Raw genomic sequence first — 18,557 nt, 5'->3', positions numbered from 1 at the left:
AATGATTGATGGAAAGAAGGACAGTGATAGTTGTAGTCAGAATATGAAGTGAGAGAAATGGAAAAGAGGACAGTATAGCAGAAAAAAGCGTAGAGTAGATTTAAGCAGATAATGACATCTCTGAATACGTTTGTTTTTACACAAAATTCTCACGTCATCCAGTTTACTCAGTACACACTACCCTCAAAGTGAATTCCCCTGCTTTGATGTTGATATCATGGCATCGTCTAAACACAGACACTATAATGGCCATGTAGATAAACAGACTGCATCATTACCTTAATTTGCTTGCCCGGCGTGGCCTGTTCGATTGTCTTCTCATACTGCTGCTTCAAAGCCTGAGTGGAGACCTTTGGTAAGTCCTCTCCTCCAATGACCCTAACTGAAATAGAAACAGGAAGCAGTTGTCTCATTAAATGATTCTCAGTTTGAAGCCCAGTTGGTTTGGAGGAAAGTAAAATTGTGTCTTTAAAACCTACCATTTTCAATTCCGAAAGTGGCATTGATTACCCTATTCCCAATAGCAATATTTTTTACCTTCCTATGCCTTGATTTAATTTGCGGCCATGCACTGAATTTCTAATAGAAAAGCATCTGCAATACAATTCAATTCCACACCTCCTCTGTAATTTAGGCTTGGAGAATAATCTCCAGCTTTTCAACAGTCATTACTATACAGCGTACACTCTAGGGTGTGATCAAAAAAGCCACAAATTTAAATATGAATGGTATTATAATCTACCCGTTTCATCATAATGGTTTTCATAACTGGAGGCCACGTTGCTTTGTTGAACTCTTTGATCATGAGTCACCTGTAATGAGATGGAGGCAAGCGGTGAGCACAATAGGCAATTCTTCAAATTGATTTCCTTCACACACAGACATCAGAAAGGGTGTGTAAGTGGAATGTTCATTCGCAATGAAAACAGCATTTGTCTTACCACGTACGGTTAATTTAGTCCTGCATTTTTTTTTTTTACTTTACTATGTAGGAAAACTTTGGTAAACAAATAAAGTGATATGAGAAACAAAAAGTGTTAAAATTATTGACATACACTTAATTATAGATGTTGCGGGTAGTTGCAGGGGCAGCTAACATATTGAGTTTAAACAATTAGACTTATTGAGTAGATGTGGGCTGAAATGATGGGAAACGGTCTAGCAGGCTTCATGATGGGCTCAATATGTGTTTGTGAGAAATAGGTTTAGTTTGAGACTGCACAGTTGCAGGGTTAAGGGTCCAAGTGAATATAAAGACTAATTAAAATATATATATATATATTTACAGTTGAAGTCGGAAGTTTACATACACCTTAGCCAAATACATTTAAACTCAGTTTTTCACAATTTCTGACATTTAATTCTAGTAAAAAATCCCTGTTTTAGGTCAGTTAGGATCACCACTTTATTTTAAGAATGTGAAATGTCAGAATAATAGTAGAGAGAATGATTTATTTCAGCTTTTATTTCTTTCATCACATTCCCAGTGGGTCAGAAGTTTACATACACTCAATTAGTATTTGGTAGCATTGCCTTTAAATTGTTTAACTTGGGTCAAACATTTTGGGTAGCCTTCCACAAGCTTTCCCACAATAAGTTGGGTGAATTTTGGCCCATTACTCCTGACAAAGCTGGTGCAACTGAGTCAGGTTTGTAGGCCTCCTTGCTTGCACATGCTTTTTCAGTTCTGTCCACAGATTTTCTATGGGATTGAGGTCAGGGCTTTGTGATGGCCACTCCAATACCTTGACTTAGTTGTCCTTAAGCCATTTTGCCACAACTTTGGAAGCATGCTTGTGGTCATTGTCCATTTGGAAGACCAATTTGTGACCAAGCTTTAACTTCCTGACCGATGTCTTGAGATGTTGCTTCAATATATCCACATCATTTTCCTCATCATGATGCCATCTATTTTGTGAAGTGCACCAGTCCCTCCTGCAGCAAAGCACCCCCACAACATGATGCTGCCACCCCCATGCTTCACGGTTGGGATGGTGTTCTTCGGCTTGCAAGCCTCCCCCTTTTTCCTCCAAACATAACGATGGTCATTATGGCCGAACATTTATATTTTTATTTCATCAGACCAGAGGACATTTCTCCAAAAAGTATGATCTTTGTCCCCATGTGCAGTTGCAAACCGTAGTCTGGCTATTTTATGGCAGTTTCGGAGCAGTGGCTTCTTCCTTGCTGAGCGGCTTTTCAGGTTATGTCAATATTGGACTTGTTTTACTGTGGATATAGATACTTTTGTACCTGTTTCCTCCAGCATCTTCACAAGGTCATTTGCTGTTGTTCTGGGATTGATTTGCACTTTTTGCACCAAAGTATGTTCATCTCTAGGAGACAGAACGTGTCTCCTTCCTGAGTGGTATGACAGCTGCGTGGTCCCATGGTGTTTATACTTGCGTACTATTGTTTGTACAGATGAACGTGGTACCTTCAGGCATTTGGAAATTGCTCCCAAGGATGAACCAGACTTGTGGAGGTCTACAAATTTTTTTCTGAGGTCTTGGCTGATTTCTTTTGATTTTCCAATGATGTCAAGCAAAGATGCACTGAGTTTGAAGATAGGCCTTGAAATACATCCACAGGTACACCTCCAATTGACTCAAATGATGTCAGTTAGCTTATCAGAAGCTTCTAAAGCCATGACATCCTTTTCGGGAATTTTCCAAGCTGTTTAAAGGCAAGGCCAACTTAGTGTATGTAAACTTCTGACCCACTGGAATTGTGCTACAGTGAATTATAAGTGAAATAATCTGTCTGTAAACAATTGTTGGAACAATTACTTGTGTCGTGCACAAAGTAGATGTCCTAACCGACTTGCCAAAACTATAGTTTGTTAACAAGAAATTTGTGGAGTGGTTGAAATATGAGTTTTAATGACTCCAACCTAAGTGTATATAAACTTCTGACTTCAGCTGTATATGAGAGAAAAGCTGAGTAATGATCTGAATTCATTGGTAAATACCAGGTAAGTAATGCATTGTAATAATGTTTAAGTGTATATTACCTCCTGGCCATGGAAGTAGGCCACTTGCTGAGTGGTGGGAATGACCTCCCTGACACTGCTCCTCACTGTCACCTCCTGTGAGCTGGACACCTCCTGTCAGAAAGACCACACACAGACCGTTCACACACTAGGCCTACGTATTTATGATTCACAAACACAAATGTCTCCAGATGCCGGTGGGTGTGGTTTATGCTGGTTCTGCTTTACGGGGGTACTTTACTTGAGGGCGGCATACAATATTTTGTCACGGACCCGCTCCACTAGCGTCTGTTCCTTTCGCTGACAGGTTGCAAGCAACACACTCTCACACAAACACTCTAACACACACACACATTGTAGCTAGCAGTCACTAACACACAGCAATATTGTGTTCCCCATGACAGCAGACCATATTTAGCAGCAGGAGGGGAAAATATGAATGTTTAGAGAGCAAAGCTTACAGGAACATTAATCTGCTACAAATAATACATCATTTCCTATCAATTGCAGAGCTCTCTCTGTGTAAATAGTAGACAGTAACTTAAGGAGAGAGTGAGTGACAAATAGAGAGAGGTGGACAATCTCTGAAGTAAATTGAAAATACACCAAATGCACCTCAAATAGGTTTTTGAAATTGAATACCTGAAATTGGACGTTATTTCACTGGCATTTAGAGCATAGAAGCATACGTGTCAGAATAGTACTGGCTCCCTGAGACCACCTAGGTCTGGAATAACATATGTTGTTGCTGTACAACTTGCCATACAGCAAAAACAAAACAGCATGTGGACCCATTACCTGAGCTGCAGAGACACGTAAAAAGGCTCTTGACGCAAAGTAACAACAACTCAACAAAACCCACTGCTCCACATCTGACCACAGCCCCATGCATCATTAAGTATTTACACAAGTCTGGGCCCACTCTCTGAATCGAGCCTGTTTTAAGCTCGGCAGGATGAGAGAGAATGCATGACTGGGCAAAATTGAATCGACTTCTATGAGATCCAGTGAGATCACTACAGCATGCTGAGTCATCACACACCTCTATCCCTGTGTGGCTGTGACCTGTATATGGGCTTTCTGCCTTGTTTTACTAGGGATTTGTATGACTCAGTGTGGTCAGTATGGTTCAGCATGCTTTACTATGGTAGTGCAATATAAATAAATAAGAATACATTTCTACGTATGGCTTATGCTTTGCCTGTTTAGTTGCCAGTACCTGCACGGATCTCTTTTCTAAGTGGACCTGGGTAATGCTGGTCTGGGACTGGGAGGAGGAGGCGTACTCCTGGCTCTCAAACTGTTTCTTCACGCTGGCCAAACCCCCTGGCAGAGAACAGGCTTCAGACTCCTCCATAACCTATTAAGAGAAGACATAGGCATCATTAGTTCGAGTCATCTCCATGCAAACAGTTCTCATTAAAGTATCTTCAGGGGTACAGTGGTAGTTAATGCAGAAGTTATAGTTCCCGGGACTTCCTGAAGGGGGCATAAGTGAGCAGCCTATTCCACAGGACTAGACTACTTCCAACCCTAAATACAGTAGGGAGTAATGACTTGGACCTCATGACGTTTGCAAGAGAAGGATGTCCCCAGTCTCCCCACACAATTGGAAATCCCAAATATCTGTGACATCATGTCAAATCAAACTAACTAGTACAACACAGCATAACAGTATCAAGCTATGTTTTAGCTGCGTATGCAGACAGTAGCTGTAAAGGTATTGATAGATAGTTCTGGTCCAGATTCTGTCTGTTACCCCTCATAGTGTTCAGTAACCCTACAGCCCAGCCTCCCACCGTCAGCTGTCAGCAGCCTGCCCATGGGCCGTGACACTGGGGTCAACGGAGGTCACCGCAGTGGCACCGACAAATGACACTGATGGCCTCAGAGCAAATCTACATAGCTGTCATTATTCAGTACTGAATGTAAAAGTAAATGATGTGTGATGAATGTTGATATCCCACTACTTGTCTTCAGAATGTTACATATTACTGTGTGGACAGAGCTTCCTGGAATATGTGGTCGCTGGAAGATCTTTGTAGTGTCCAGGAATATTCAACACTGGGTTTCTTTCTGACAAAAGAGGAATTATTTCTATCCATGAGGATTCTCAATATAAAAAGGCTTAGGAATATAAAAATGTCTTCCTGACTTCCTTTCAGTTCCAATCAGATAACAGTGACCTGGGTATAGAGAAGCTGAATGGAATGCAACAGACCAGGGAAGAGAAGCCATATAATAGTGAATAATAGTGAACCGCTGACTCACGTATAGTAAAAGGCTAAAAGGTTGAGGCTCCGATGGCTTCAGTCCACAGACTGAGTTGAATTAATGGCCTTGGCTTAGTACATGCCCTCGTTTTCAATTACAGGTCGGACAAAGTGTAAGCTGCTTTCGGAGAGGTGTTTCTTTACGCTGATGAACCAGGCATGTAAGCTCTTTTTTGTTGTGGTTTTTTTTTTACACAGCATGTTTATGTGGTCATGGATGTCTGTGTAGAAAAGTTTTGAGAATGCGTCATATTTGGAGATAGGTGAAAATGTTCTGTTAATAATACCCATTAAAATGGGACGCACTGCCAATTATACCACACACATGGAAATGTGTGTGTTTGAAGGTATAGTGTCTGTCTGCCTGTCCTGCCTGCTTAGCAGCCTGTCTAGTTATTATCCTTGGAGTGTCTTTCCCTCCATCTCTCTTTACGTCCTTGTGGAAGTATCCCCTTACCGTGGCGGATGAGCTGCTGGCCTCCTTCTTGGACACGGCCGCCTGATACATGGCCATGCGTTCCTTTAGTGACACGGACTCCGCCTCCTCGCTGGTGGGCGCTCCTCCGTCTCCTTTCCTCTGACTCACCACCCCTTCCCTTTCCTCAGGACGTCCTGGCCTGGTTCCCCCCGCAGCTGCAAAACGCAACAGTTTACTCTCCAGGACATGAGAATGCAGTTTATGCACATAGAGAGCCGAATCCTGACTTGAAAGCGGCGTTTGTCACACGAATTTCTGCGTTCTTTCTCATCCTTGATTTACAGTAAATCCATGGTTTACGTAAGAGTCAGATCAGTTATGAGTCAACCTTTCAGCGTTTCAGCCCATTGATGTCCACCATTTCGTGGTGCAAATAGACTAATGGTCAAATAAAATAAAACACGAACAGAATAGATACTTTCAAGAGATACTTGTTGAAATAACCATGGACGACATTTTAACAGGACGTATTGGAAACCAGCTGTGCTAGCTATGTCCTGTTATCTGTAAGGACGGGGCCATGATGTAACTGCGAGCGGCAGAGCGTCAACAGTGACAATCTCCACCAGTGTAGGCTGCTGTAGGGAGGACGGCTCATAGTAATGGCTGGAATGGAGTCAGTGGAATGGTATCAAACACAAACACGCGGTTTCCATGTAGTTTATACCATTCCATTGACTCCATTCCAGCCATTATTATGAGCCATCCTCCCCTCAGCAGCCTCCACACTCCGTCTGGCCTGTTCCAGAACCACGTCCTGTCACATGTTCCTTACAGGACCCCTATATACATAGCCATAGACAAGACAATGGGGATTCACAAAGGATGTTGTCATGAAACTGAAGCGAGTCAAACTCATCAATCAAACAGGACTGCTCTAACATCACACGCACACACACACCAATGGACGCGCACACTGATTAGTGGTTAGTACAGTACATCCCTGTAGACGTCCAATTAGAGTCAAGTATTGATTTATGGTTGACTCCGCTCCGCTATAAGGCATCGTTAAGCCAGTGAGATGACTCCACTGAGGATCTCCCTAACACCCACACTGGGCCTCAAGGCTTTTAGCATGTTGATTCTGCCTGGGTTATAATGCATTGAGATCAAAGAGGCAACGGATGGAAATGGTAATAGTTTTATGTAGTACACGTTGACATTTCTATGTTGTGGATTTTCTCTGCTGTTTCACATACTGGGGGGGGGGGGGGGGATCTTAGCCAAAACAGAAGCACATGGATAGAACACTGGTATATTTTAAGGAACTATTCCAATGGTAACTCGGCTACAACTATTAGCGATTAAAGCTATTCTTTGCTTGGTACATACCGTACGCATATACCCCTATGGTGAAGAGCTAGTCGTCCTAATGCCTGTCAGACCACTTTTAGAAAAGTCCTATGAATACATGTGTTACTATCTGCCGGTTTGATTTCCTATTCCTGGAATTGACTGGTTATCTGACCGGATGACACAAGTCAAACATCCTCCCTACTTCAAGTCTATTAAAACAGGGACAAAGTATACTACTCAAAAAAATAAAGGGAACACTTAAACAACACATCCTAGATCTGAATGAAATAAATAATCTTATTAAATACTTTTTTCTTTACATAGTTGAATGTGCTGACAACAAAATCACACAAAAATAATCAATGGAAATCCAATTTATCAACCCATGGAGGTCTGGATTTGGAGTCACACTCAAAATTAAAGTGGAAAACCACACTACAGGCTGATCCAACTTTGATGTAATATCCTTAAAACAAGTCAAAATGAGGCTCAGTAGTGTGTGTGGCCTCCACGTGCCTGTATGACCTCCCTACAACGCCTGGGCATGCTCCTGATGAGGTGGCGTTGTACTCCTGGACAGTCTGTGGTTCAACGTGGCGTTGGTGGATGGAGCGAGACATGATGTCCCAGATGTGCTCAATTGGATTCAGGTCTGGGGAACGGGCGGGCCAGTCCATAGCATCAATGCCTTCCTCTTGCAGGAACTGCTGACACACTCCAGCCACATGAGGTCTAGCATTGTCTTGCATTAGGAGGAACCCAGGGCCAACCGCACCAGCATATGGTCTCACAAGGGGTCTGAGGATCTCATCTCGGTACCTAATGGCAGTCAGGCTACCTCTGGCGAGCACATGGAGGGCTGTGCGGCCCCCCAAAGAAATGCCACCCCACACCATGACTGACCCACCGCCAAACCGGTCATGCTGGAGGATGTTGCAGGCAGCAGAACGTTCTCCACGGCGTCTCAGGACTCTGTCACGTCTGTCACGTGCTCAGTGTGAACCTGCTTTCATCTGTGAAGAGCACAGGATGCCAGTGGCAAATTTGCCAATCTTGGTGTTCTCTGGCAAATGCCAAACGTCCTGCACGGTGTTGGGCTGTAAGCACAACCCCCACCTGTGGACGTCGGGCCCTCATACCACCCTCATGGAGTCTGTTTCTGACCGTTTGAGCAGACACATGCACATTTGTGGCCTGCTGGAGGTCATTTTGCAGGGCTCTGGCAGTGCTTCTCCTGCTCCTCCTTGCACAAAGGCGGAGGTAGCGGTCCTGCTGCTGGGTTGGTGCCCTCCTACGGCCTCCTCCACGTCTCCTGATGTACTGGCCTGTCTCCTGGTAGCGCCTCCATGCTCTGGACACTACGCTGACAGACACAGCAAACCTTCTTGCCACAGCTCGCATTGATGTGCCATCCTGGATGAGCTGCACTACCTGATCCACTTGTGTGGGTTGTAGACTCCGTCTCATGCTACCACTAGAGTGAAAGCACCGCCAGCATTCAAAAGTGACCAAAACATCAGCCAGGAAGCATAGGAACTGAAAAGTGGTCTGTGGTCCCCACCTGCAAAACCACTCCTTTATTGGGGGTGTCTTGCTAATTGCCTAGAATTTCCACCTGTTGTCTATTCCATTTGCACAACAGCATGTGAAATTTATTGTCAATCAGTGTTGCTTCCTAAGTGGACAGTTTGATTTCACAGAAGGGTGATTGACTTGGAGTTACATTGTTTTGTTTAAGTGTTCCCTTTATTTTTTTGAGCAGTGTATATTTTGTCTCATAAACAAACAGGATTTCTCACAGGAGCCAAGCACTTGGATTGGCTACCATGTGATGAAAGCATGTTCCCTTTAACCACCATTTTTAGATCCTCCTGCTATGGTGGGCGTGTTAGTGTTAACCAATCACCCTGCGCTGCCGAGAGAGATAGCTAGAGGATGACTGACCAGCGCAGCAACGTCCAAAAATAAATGTGGGTTTTACCCGCTCTTGACTATAAATACGGGCCAGATACTCTGCACCTGAGATCACCTGAAAGCTGACACTCGTTTAACACAGCGAACGAGGGATAATGTCCTCATTTATCACTGGGGATAAGTGCGTACCACACGTCATGGTTCTGGCCCCGGTTTCCCAAAGGCATCTTAAGGCTAAATTCCTCGTTAGAACCTTCGTAGGAGCATCGTTAAATCTCCGAGCTGTTTCCCAAAACCATTATTAACGTTGCACTTGAAAACGTTTGTAATCTAACGCCTGCCTCGGACCACTCGTAGAACAGCAAAGTGCGTTGTTAGAGGTTTGTTTGCGTTCCTGCGTCACTTTATCCACAGCAGATCTCCGGTAATTAGAATAAGCCACCTCAATATTTGTAGCCGTAGGTGGTAATATCTCTCTAGGAGCTGATCTGCTGTCAGTATTGGGGAATAATTATAATGTTAAGGAAAGATTTGAATGGAGAAAGCTTATCCAAGAGCAGCGCTCCCTTTCTATTGATCCTATCAGTATTGACACATGCACGTACAACACACTTAGTGACCTTTCTCTCTGCCAGGTGTTTTGGAAAACGTGTGTTATATCTTCGGACATTGTAGGAAAGATGCATATTTTAAACAATCCTAACCCTAAATTACATCTCTACCAGGAAACTGGGCCCTGGGCTGTCAGTAAGACAGACAGACATACAAGCGTTCTGATGCCATAAAACCATTGACAACAGTCCCTTGGTATGTTCAGCCTGCGAGCGGAGGTATGGTGGTGAATGAATGCAAAGCTCGCCATAGCGGGAAAGTGAGGTAACTAAACCAGGCTCCATGAGAGTCGCAAAATAAATCCTACTTTTTTTCCGGCCCTGTCTGCAGTCATGTTTCCCAGTAAGAGAAAGAGGGATGAAGGGGAAAGAGAGAGAGGGAGAGGTCAAACACAAGGACATCTCAAAAGAGCTCAATTTCTCCAGAAGCCTAAAAGCTTTTTCATCTACATCACTGGCACGTTCCTTTGTTTAATTAGCGATATCAACCGATTTCAATGATTATAACGTTTACAAATGACTTATCTTACTGGGTAAGATGCCATAATCTTCCAGCAGATTACCATCTGTTTGCGTTTTGACATCGCTATCTTAAAAGCAGATTTTTATTTTCCTATATTAACTTCCCTTCCATGGAAGGCCACCTACTGTATGATTAGTCAGCAGTGTGTTTGCGGAAACTCCACATGGAAGGGATGTGTGGCTCTTATTCTCTTCCTGAGGAGTGATAACTCTTAATCTCTCTGATTTGCGAGGCAGCGGTGCCTTCATCTGGCCCTAGGGATAGGAGGGGGAGGTTGAGGCGGCTGATGGGTGGTTGGAGGTGGCGGGTGGGCGTCAGGAAAAGTCTATGGGGGAGAGAGTATGTGTGGGGGAGGCCTTGCATCTGGTATGCATGGCTCAGTGGCTATATTGAGCTGAGCCAGCCCCCCTCCCCCCCCCCCCCCACGGTCACTGCTGCTGCTCTGCCTGTGGTTATGTGATCAGAGGTGGGCTACACTGCTAGCTAGCTAGCCTCATGGAACCACAGACCCAGAGCAGCAGCTGAGATCCTGAGCCAAAGCTCACTGTTCTGTGACTCCAGTTCAACTGGATGTTCCACATGCACAGAGACGACGCACAATTATTAAGCTGTCAAATGGATCAAAGAGACCACTGGATCGGCCTCAAGTACTGGATCGACCTCAAGTACTTGGTCACGATGTTTCTACTGAGTACGCTCACAGTCGAACGGTCGGAGAGCATTCCAGGCGAAATAACTAAGTCATATCAGATCGGAAAAAACAAGCTGACTTCATGCATACTTAACAATCCCACATCCTCGTGGAATCATGCTTCCTTTCGCAATTTTACATTTTATTCATTTATCCAGAGCATCTTACAGGATGCTCTGGATGCATCTTACAGGAGCAACTAGGGTCAAGTGCCGTGCTTAAGGGCACATCGACAGATCCCTCACCTAGATAGCGCGGGGATTCGAACCACCGACCCCTCGGTCACCGGCCCAATCAGCATCATCTGACAACTCTATACTTCTGGAACACGTTTAGAAGACTCTTGCTGTAATTCCAGTCCTGTTTTACATGGTAAAACAACCTAGTCGTACAGTACACGCAAGCAAAAGCTGTATAAGGCTGAAAAGGCAATCTTCTGTCAACACAGTCAATTCACCATTCAGCCTCTCATTCATCCAGTCCATATAGTATCTCTCTCTCTCTCTCTACATATCTCTCGAAGTGTCTTTGTGTGTCTCACTCAAATCAATCATGTGACAATGAATGTCAGTCCACCTTTACATGCAGAGTATTGTAACACACTGAAAGGCTATGAAGGTTGTAAAGACTGGCTTACTTACTGTAGTGCTCTCTATGCCTTTAGCACGACCGTGTACCTCGGACAATACAATCCCTCAGATGATGTTGAAGGGCCTTGAAATCCCCTGAGAGCCAGCAGCAGGGTATTTTCGCCCAGCCGTTACCAGAGGAAACTAAACAAAACCCTGGGAGGTGATTTAATGAGGGTTGGAGACCAGCTCCAGCAGTGTGCAATCAGCTCAGCTCTGTGGGGCCTAGTGGACAGTGACAGCTGATTTTATTTTAGATGCCCCCCCCTTCCTAAAAGACAGAGCTCAGGAGGGGTAGGGGGGCTTTTTTTAGATGAGGTACCCTACATTCCTTTTACCTTAAGTCACACGGACCTAACGGAACAGACGTTCTTCAATGAGACCTCGAAACCGGACCCGCAACGCTCGTTTCTCAGAGAGGAGGGGAAAAGACGAAGGGATGGGGTGGGTAATCAACCCAATGAGAGGACCGACCCAGATAACCTCATACACGTCCCGAAATCCAGAAATATTGACAACGATGATTCACCATGATGACGTTCTTTTAATATCTTTGATGATGAAATGTGTGAATCCACCCTAGGCTCCCTTTTAAGAGCCACAGAGAGCAGGACTTTTTACATGCCAAAAATGAAAAGTAGAAAGTGAAGGGGACTGAGTAGAGGGCAGACACCTGAGGTTCAGGGATCTCTCTTGGCTGCCCGGGCCCAGATGGGGAACAGGGATACCAGATGGACAGGAGTCCCCTCTGAGACCACAACAGAGCCGCCTGTCATAGCTCGACCTGATGCATCAGCCATGATCATGGCATTTACAACACACTATATACAAATATATCTCAGATCTTAGTGTGTGTGTGTGTGTGTGTGTGTGTGTGTCTGTGTGTGTGTGTGTGTGTGTGTGTGTGTGTGTGTGTGTGTGTGTGTGTGTGTGTGTGTGTGTGTGTGTGTGTGTGTGTGTTTGTGGTACCGGGCCTGTCTAAGTAACTGAGTGACGCTGCTCCCTCTTTGTGCCATCGAGGCTCCCTCCCCTTAAGTTACTGCCCAGCCTTTCTGAACTGCCTGGCTGAACAGCACCTTATCATCTGAAGATGGAAGAACATCACCTGTCACGACTTCCGCTGAAGTCGGTTCCTCTCCTTATTCGGGCGGCGGTCGACATCACCGGCTTTCTAGCCATCGCCGATCCACTTTTCATTTTCCATTTGTTTTGTCTTTGTTTTACACACCTGGTTTCAATTCCCCAATTACTTGTTCATTATTTAACCCTCTGCTCCCCCATGGTTGATTGTGAGTGATTGTTTGTCTTGTATACGGTCCGTTATTGTGGGCTCGGTATATTGTGTTGTATTTGTGTATTCTTGAGTAAATACGTTGATTACTCATATCTGCTGTCCTGCGCCTGACTCTGCCCAATTTGTAAGTCGCTCTGGATAAGAGCGTCTGCTAAATGACTTAAATGTAATGTAAATGTACACCAGCTACACACAGACCGATTACATCACCCAAGACCTGCCAGATCTCTACATTAGTTTTGTTTGTTTTTACAGCGTGTTTGAAATTCTTTGTAATGAAAAACGCTGTATAAAATAAATCTATTATTATTAAAGCCACTTGTGTTCTGGGAATCATTGATAACATTTCCAGGAACTGTTACATAAATGCATGCCTTAAAGCTAGAATCCTTAGTTGCTAGATCCATTTTTGGACTTATTGATTCCCATTGATTCTTGAAGAATATCTTATAAATGCTTAATGAGTTTAGTTCAACTGTCGTACCCCATCAGAACCCCGAATAGCTTGCTTTACCTCAATGTTTATAAAACAGCATGAATGTAAAGAAACACATTAGAGATTCAAAACATGGTTAAAACTATACATTTGATATCATAAATTTGAGAGTGGTTAAATTTCTCCAGCCCCATTACTTAGCTTTTTAGCTAAACAGGGGCGGGGAGTGTGTTTTGTTATTGTTTCAATTAAGAATTCTATCTTAAGAACACACATAAATTAAATGCAATATTTGGTGACTGGAAACTTGGCCCTTTACTTGACATACAAGAAGTATCATTCAATCATTTATCATTGAACTGACATCATGTCGTAGTTAAAGGGCAATTCCGCCACTTTTCAACCTCATATTCATCATCTCCAGCACCAAACCAGTGTTTCCATACAGTGAGGTCCAAAATTATTGATACCCTTGTTAAAGATGAGCAATAATAAGTGTATAAAATAAATAATTCAAATACTGAGCTATGTTATATGCTCCAAAAAAATTGGTCAGAGAAAGAGATTTTGTTTAACAAGAAATACATTTTATTTTTTACCTCATAAGGATCCGCCCCTTTTTTAACATTTTCGCCTAAAATGGCATACCCAAATCTAACTGCCTGTATCTCAGGCCCTGAAGCAAGGATATGCATATTCTTTGTACCATTTGAAAGGAAACACTTTGAAGTTTGTGGAAATGTGAAAGGAATGTAGGATAATATAACACATTAGATCTGGTAAAAGATAATGCAAAGAAAAAAAACAAAGGTCATAATGTATTATTCCAGCCCAGGTGCAATTTGGATTTTGGCCACTAGATGGCAGCAGTGTATGTGCATAGTTTTAGACTGATCCAATGAACCAATGTATTTCTGTTCAAAATGTTGTATCAAGACTGCCCAAATGTGCCTAATTTGTTTATTAATAATTTTTCAAGTTCAAAACTGTGCATTCTCCTCAAACAATAACATGCTATTATTTTACTGTAATAGCTACTGTAAATTGGACAGTGAAGTTAGATTAACAATAATTTAATCTTTCTGCCAATATCAGATATGTCTATGACCTGGGAAATGTTCTTGTTACTTACAACCTTATGCTAATCACATTAGCCTACATTAGCTCAACGGTCCCATGGGGGACACACCAATCCTGAAGAAGTTTTAAGGTAGGAGTCAAAATTATTGACACCCCTGAAGATTCTTATAAATAAAGAAGTCAAAAGTGTAGTATTTGGTCCCATATTCATAGCAATGACTTTGCAAACTTGTTGGATGCATTTGCATTTCATTTTGGTTGTGTTTCAGATTATTTTGTGTCCAATAGAAATGCATGGTAAATAATGTATTGTTTCATTTTTAAGTCCCTTTTATTGTAAATCGAATATAATATGTTTCTAAACACTACTACATTAATGTGGATGCCACAATGATTACGGATAATCCTAAATGAATTGTGAATAATGATGAGTGAGAAAGTTAAAGATGTCATACCCCCAAGACAGGCTATCCTCCCTGTTATTGGTAATGGCGAAGAGGTTAGTATGTCTTGGGGGTATGGTCTTTGACCCTCTGTAACTTTCTCACTAACCTGCAGAAAGAGAAAAGAGCTCAGCATGAAAGAGGGGAGTAAACTTTGCCCAACAAGAGCGAGCCCCCCTTAAGCCATTGACCTTGTGAGAATAGCTTCATCACGCTAACTTCTCTCATTCAGGCCTTTTATTAAAGACTGATTAGCATTAGCTCGCTCAAGGCATCAATGTGCAGACCCTGACCTTTCTTGACATTCTACCCAGGGTACTCCTGGTTCTGTTCAGAAAGCCTCCAGGTATTGTATAGTTCACTAAATTCAAGTAGATAGCATTGATTGTTGTTTTCTGGCCATGCAGAGGAAACACAGTGCATACCATAGGAGGCTATTGGGAGGAGCTATAGGAGGAAGGGCTCATTGTATTGGCTGGAAAGGAATTAATGGAACAGTATCAAACATATGGAAACCACATGATTGACTCCATTCCATAAATTCCATTCCAGCCATTACAATGAGCCCTTCCTCCTATATCTCCTCCCACCAGCCTCCTCTGGTGTGTAAGTACCCCCAGAGTCAGACATAGCAGTGCATCGACTAAAGGAAAGCCTGCTTATCTCTGCTGTAGGAACCTGTGCCATGCTGATAATCCCTCTGAAATTGCACATGGATTTCCTGTTCGTGGAGTGTAAACAAACTCGCCCGGAATATCTGATGTCATAGACAGCATCCCTTGGTGCTTTATCAGCTAGCTAATGCCTGCAGGCCTTCAAAGGGTTAATAATGAACGCATTTCACAAATTCTGGAAACTTTTTTTGTTAAGGCACAGTAGATGTGTATGCAAATTCACTGGCAATGCTTATTTTCAGGTCAGTGTTTAGACAATAGATAATCACAGTTTATTTTATGTGCTGCCTGTCTAGGTAGAGACTCTTGTCCCTCAAAGCACCTTAGCCCTCTGATTCTGTTTGAGTATTGTGCTTAATGGAAGATAATGGGAGGAAGTGAACTTTTGCCATTTAGAGAAGCCCTAAGAGAAACAATGTGGATCAATAGGTGTCAATCTGAGTGACTGGAGCTTCGATTTCCAATTCAAGCAGGAATCCTGAGGCTAAAATCTCCTCCAATAACCTTCGTTGGGTAAAATCCCAAAACAAATTTGCCTTGTTTAACAAAATCAGTGGTGCTTTTCCCAACGGAGCGTATCCCCTGATATTATAAAATAATACCACTACAACTGTGAATATTACATTCCATATAAAAAATATAGTGTTGTTTGGACCCACAGGTGTGGGCTATATAAACCAGATCCAGAATCCAGTGGGATATGCAAAAGGGAGATATTGTAACCAAGGTTGTCTATTTAAAAGACAAAAGCATGCTGGTTCGAAGGTGAGGTTGGTACTTGTTTAAAGCACAAAGCGCAGTGTGTCGTTCACAGGTCTTTATTTAACACGGTGGCTTTGGCCAAACAGCTCCTTTACCTCCTCTGTCACTCACTGTGAGCTGTAAATCACATGATGCTGTCACTGACATGACACAGTCAATCGGTCAGCTCTCACAGACCCTCATCAGTTACACCAACACCGGTCTGCAAAGGCCACAGTGTCTTCCAGCTTTAGCCACCACAGTGATTTAGGACTGCTTAACCATTTCACATGACCGACGTAACATTTGAGAAGAGAAAAAAAAACATTTTGGAGATTGAATTGCTGTATATAGGTTGTTATTGAAACCACAACAACAACTAGGAGTCGTGTCGTGTGTGTGAGTGTGTGTGAGAGAGAGAGTGTGTGTGTGAGTGTGTGTGCGTGTCTGTGTGTGTCTGTGTGTGTGCGCGTGTGAGTAAGTAAATGAGTGAAACACACAGTGAGCTGTCATCAATCCACTGAGCCTTTCTGTATCACTCACTCACTCACTCACTCACTCACTCACTCACTCACTCACTCACTCACTCACTCACTCACTCACTCACTCACTCACTCACTCACTCACTCACTCACTCACTCACTGAAGCACCTCAACATGACCCCAATGTCACACACTCAAGGGCTATCTCACTCGGGTCACGTCCTCTGCCTTCACACGTGTAATTCATTTAAATGGAGTGAAACAGTGAAATGTATATTTGTGGATGGTTTTCCATAAAGAAACATATATCTGAGAACCTTTTTAAATGAGAAATACTGCAGTTTTTTTAGATGGAGAATACTGCACCTTCCCCACGACTACTCTGTACAGCCAGTGTTATCAGTTGCAGTGGAAAAGAGAGAACCCACAATGTAGCCACTCACCAACTTCTCCTATCACAGTAATGGAAACACTGTTTCTGTATCTAGGGTTATTCATTTTCTGCCTCGGATGATACTCAATTCCCAGAGTTGATTTGATCCCACAAAGGACAATACAGTATATTCTCAACACACAAGCTCGTCTTCGGATTTCTCTCTCAAGTACACATAACCAGTATCACATTCTGTAGCTGCTATGTGGATTTGAAGAAATTCTTTGAAAGTTGTGAAACCTGATTTCTGATGGAATAAAAGTCCAGGAGGAGGAGGAGGTAGTGTGTAATACTACTTAAGTAAGTAATGAACTACTTACAGAGGCTGGGGTCATGAGTTGAGGCCATCTTCTCACCAGGTGATGGGTCCCTCTTCTGGTCCAGCTGGTAGCTACTGGCTGGGGCTCTTCTGGATGGGCTGGACTGTACAGCTCTCACTTCCTGGTTAGGGAAAGAGAGGGAGGGACGGAGGAGAGAGAGACAGGAGGAGTTGGTGAGTATATTATCAGAGGAAACACCTGTGCTTTCCCAGAAGGGGGTGATGATTGAGGTACAGGTCATAGCTCAATCGGCACACACACACACAGGCTGCTATACACACACACACATGCCCATACACACACACACACACACATGCCCATATCTGAAAAATGATCCACCCAGTGAGTGTTAGGTGTCACTGAACCCCTGGACACCAGTGGAACATTATCAATGGTAGCAAGGATGTCTGTGTCTGTTGACTGGATGGCAAACAAACTTCTGAACTTACAGCGCAAACACTGACGACCTTGACTGGAATGTGCAAAACAGGCATCGACTGGAAAGTTACAGCAAACAAAACACTCCAGTGAATTTTAATTGGCAAACTCTTGGTGTGTGTAGCAGCTTAAGGCTCCACCCTTCAACAGAATTGTAGGTTACACAACTACCGTGTCAGACAAAACGCAATATTACAATGCAAAACATGTCTCGTTGTTCGTGGTATATCCTTGAGGCATATAATCTTGTGTTTCCTGAAGTGTTTTTTTTGTCAAATGTAGAAACCAGTAGAATAAGCACGCCTAGTTTTCTTGCAAATCAGCACTGTCTGGAACAAACACACCTATGTGTTGTTTTCCAAAAACTATTTGCAAATCAAATGTGTTCCCTGTGGTATTTCATCTACAGATTCCCAGGACCTGGGGAAGAGTGACAACAAGCAAACAACAACACAAGGACACAACAGACAATGCTCCAAAACACACTGCCACAATCAGAGAAACGCACCTGAGACAAATCTGGGACACACACACACACACACACACAAGGACACAATGTATTTGAAGGGCATGTCCATGAGAGGAACAGCTTGTGCGGTGTGTCGAGGTTACAGGTCCCAAAACAGCGTGAACAGAGTTGGGTTCTTCGATTGACTGAATGTGGGACTTAGTCCCTCACACTTCAAGCTTTGTCAACAGCAGAACAGTAGTAAACACCATGTAGCCGAACGCTCCATTCCGTAAAACTCGAACCACTCCTCTCCTCAAGAACGAGCTCCCAGCCTCCCACTGGATCGTCTTACCATTT

At 43.3% G+C, this 18,557-nt stretch overlaps 1 protein-coding gene across 2 annotated transcripts in view; it reads right to left on the bottom strand.

Annotated features, from left to right (window-relative positions):
* The window catches only part of LOC106575303 (uncharacterized), a 62,233-nt gene that overhangs the window by 20,830 nt on the left and 22,846 nt on the right, over window positions 1–18,557 (bottom strand). For both annotated transcript variants that reach the window (XM_082963459.1, XM_082963460.1), the window contains exons 2-7: window positions 17,312–17,432; window positions 5,723–5,898; window positions 4,212–4,352; window positions 3,014–3,106; window positions 743–812; window positions 279–382 (exon numbers count right to left, since the gene is read on the bottom strand). In XM_082963459.1, the coding sequence (XP_082819585.1) occupies window positions 279–382; window positions 743–812; window positions 3,014–3,106; window positions 4,212–4,352; window positions 5,723–5,898; window positions 17,312–17,432 (705 nt within the window). The remainder of the gene's footprint in view (window positions 1–278; window positions 383–742; window positions 813–3,013; window positions 3,107–4,211; window positions 4,353–5,722; window positions 5,899–17,311; window positions 17,433–18,557) is intronic.

This window comes from Salmo salar, chromosome 17 (genome assembly GCF_965601325.2).
Source record: "Salmo salar chromosome 17, fSalSal1, whole genome shotgun sequence".
Lineage (NCBI taxonomy): Eukaryota > Metazoa > Chordata > Actinopteri > Salmoniformes > Salmonidae > Salmo > Salmo salar.
This window is presented reverse-complemented; position numbering and strand designations above follow the sequence as displayed.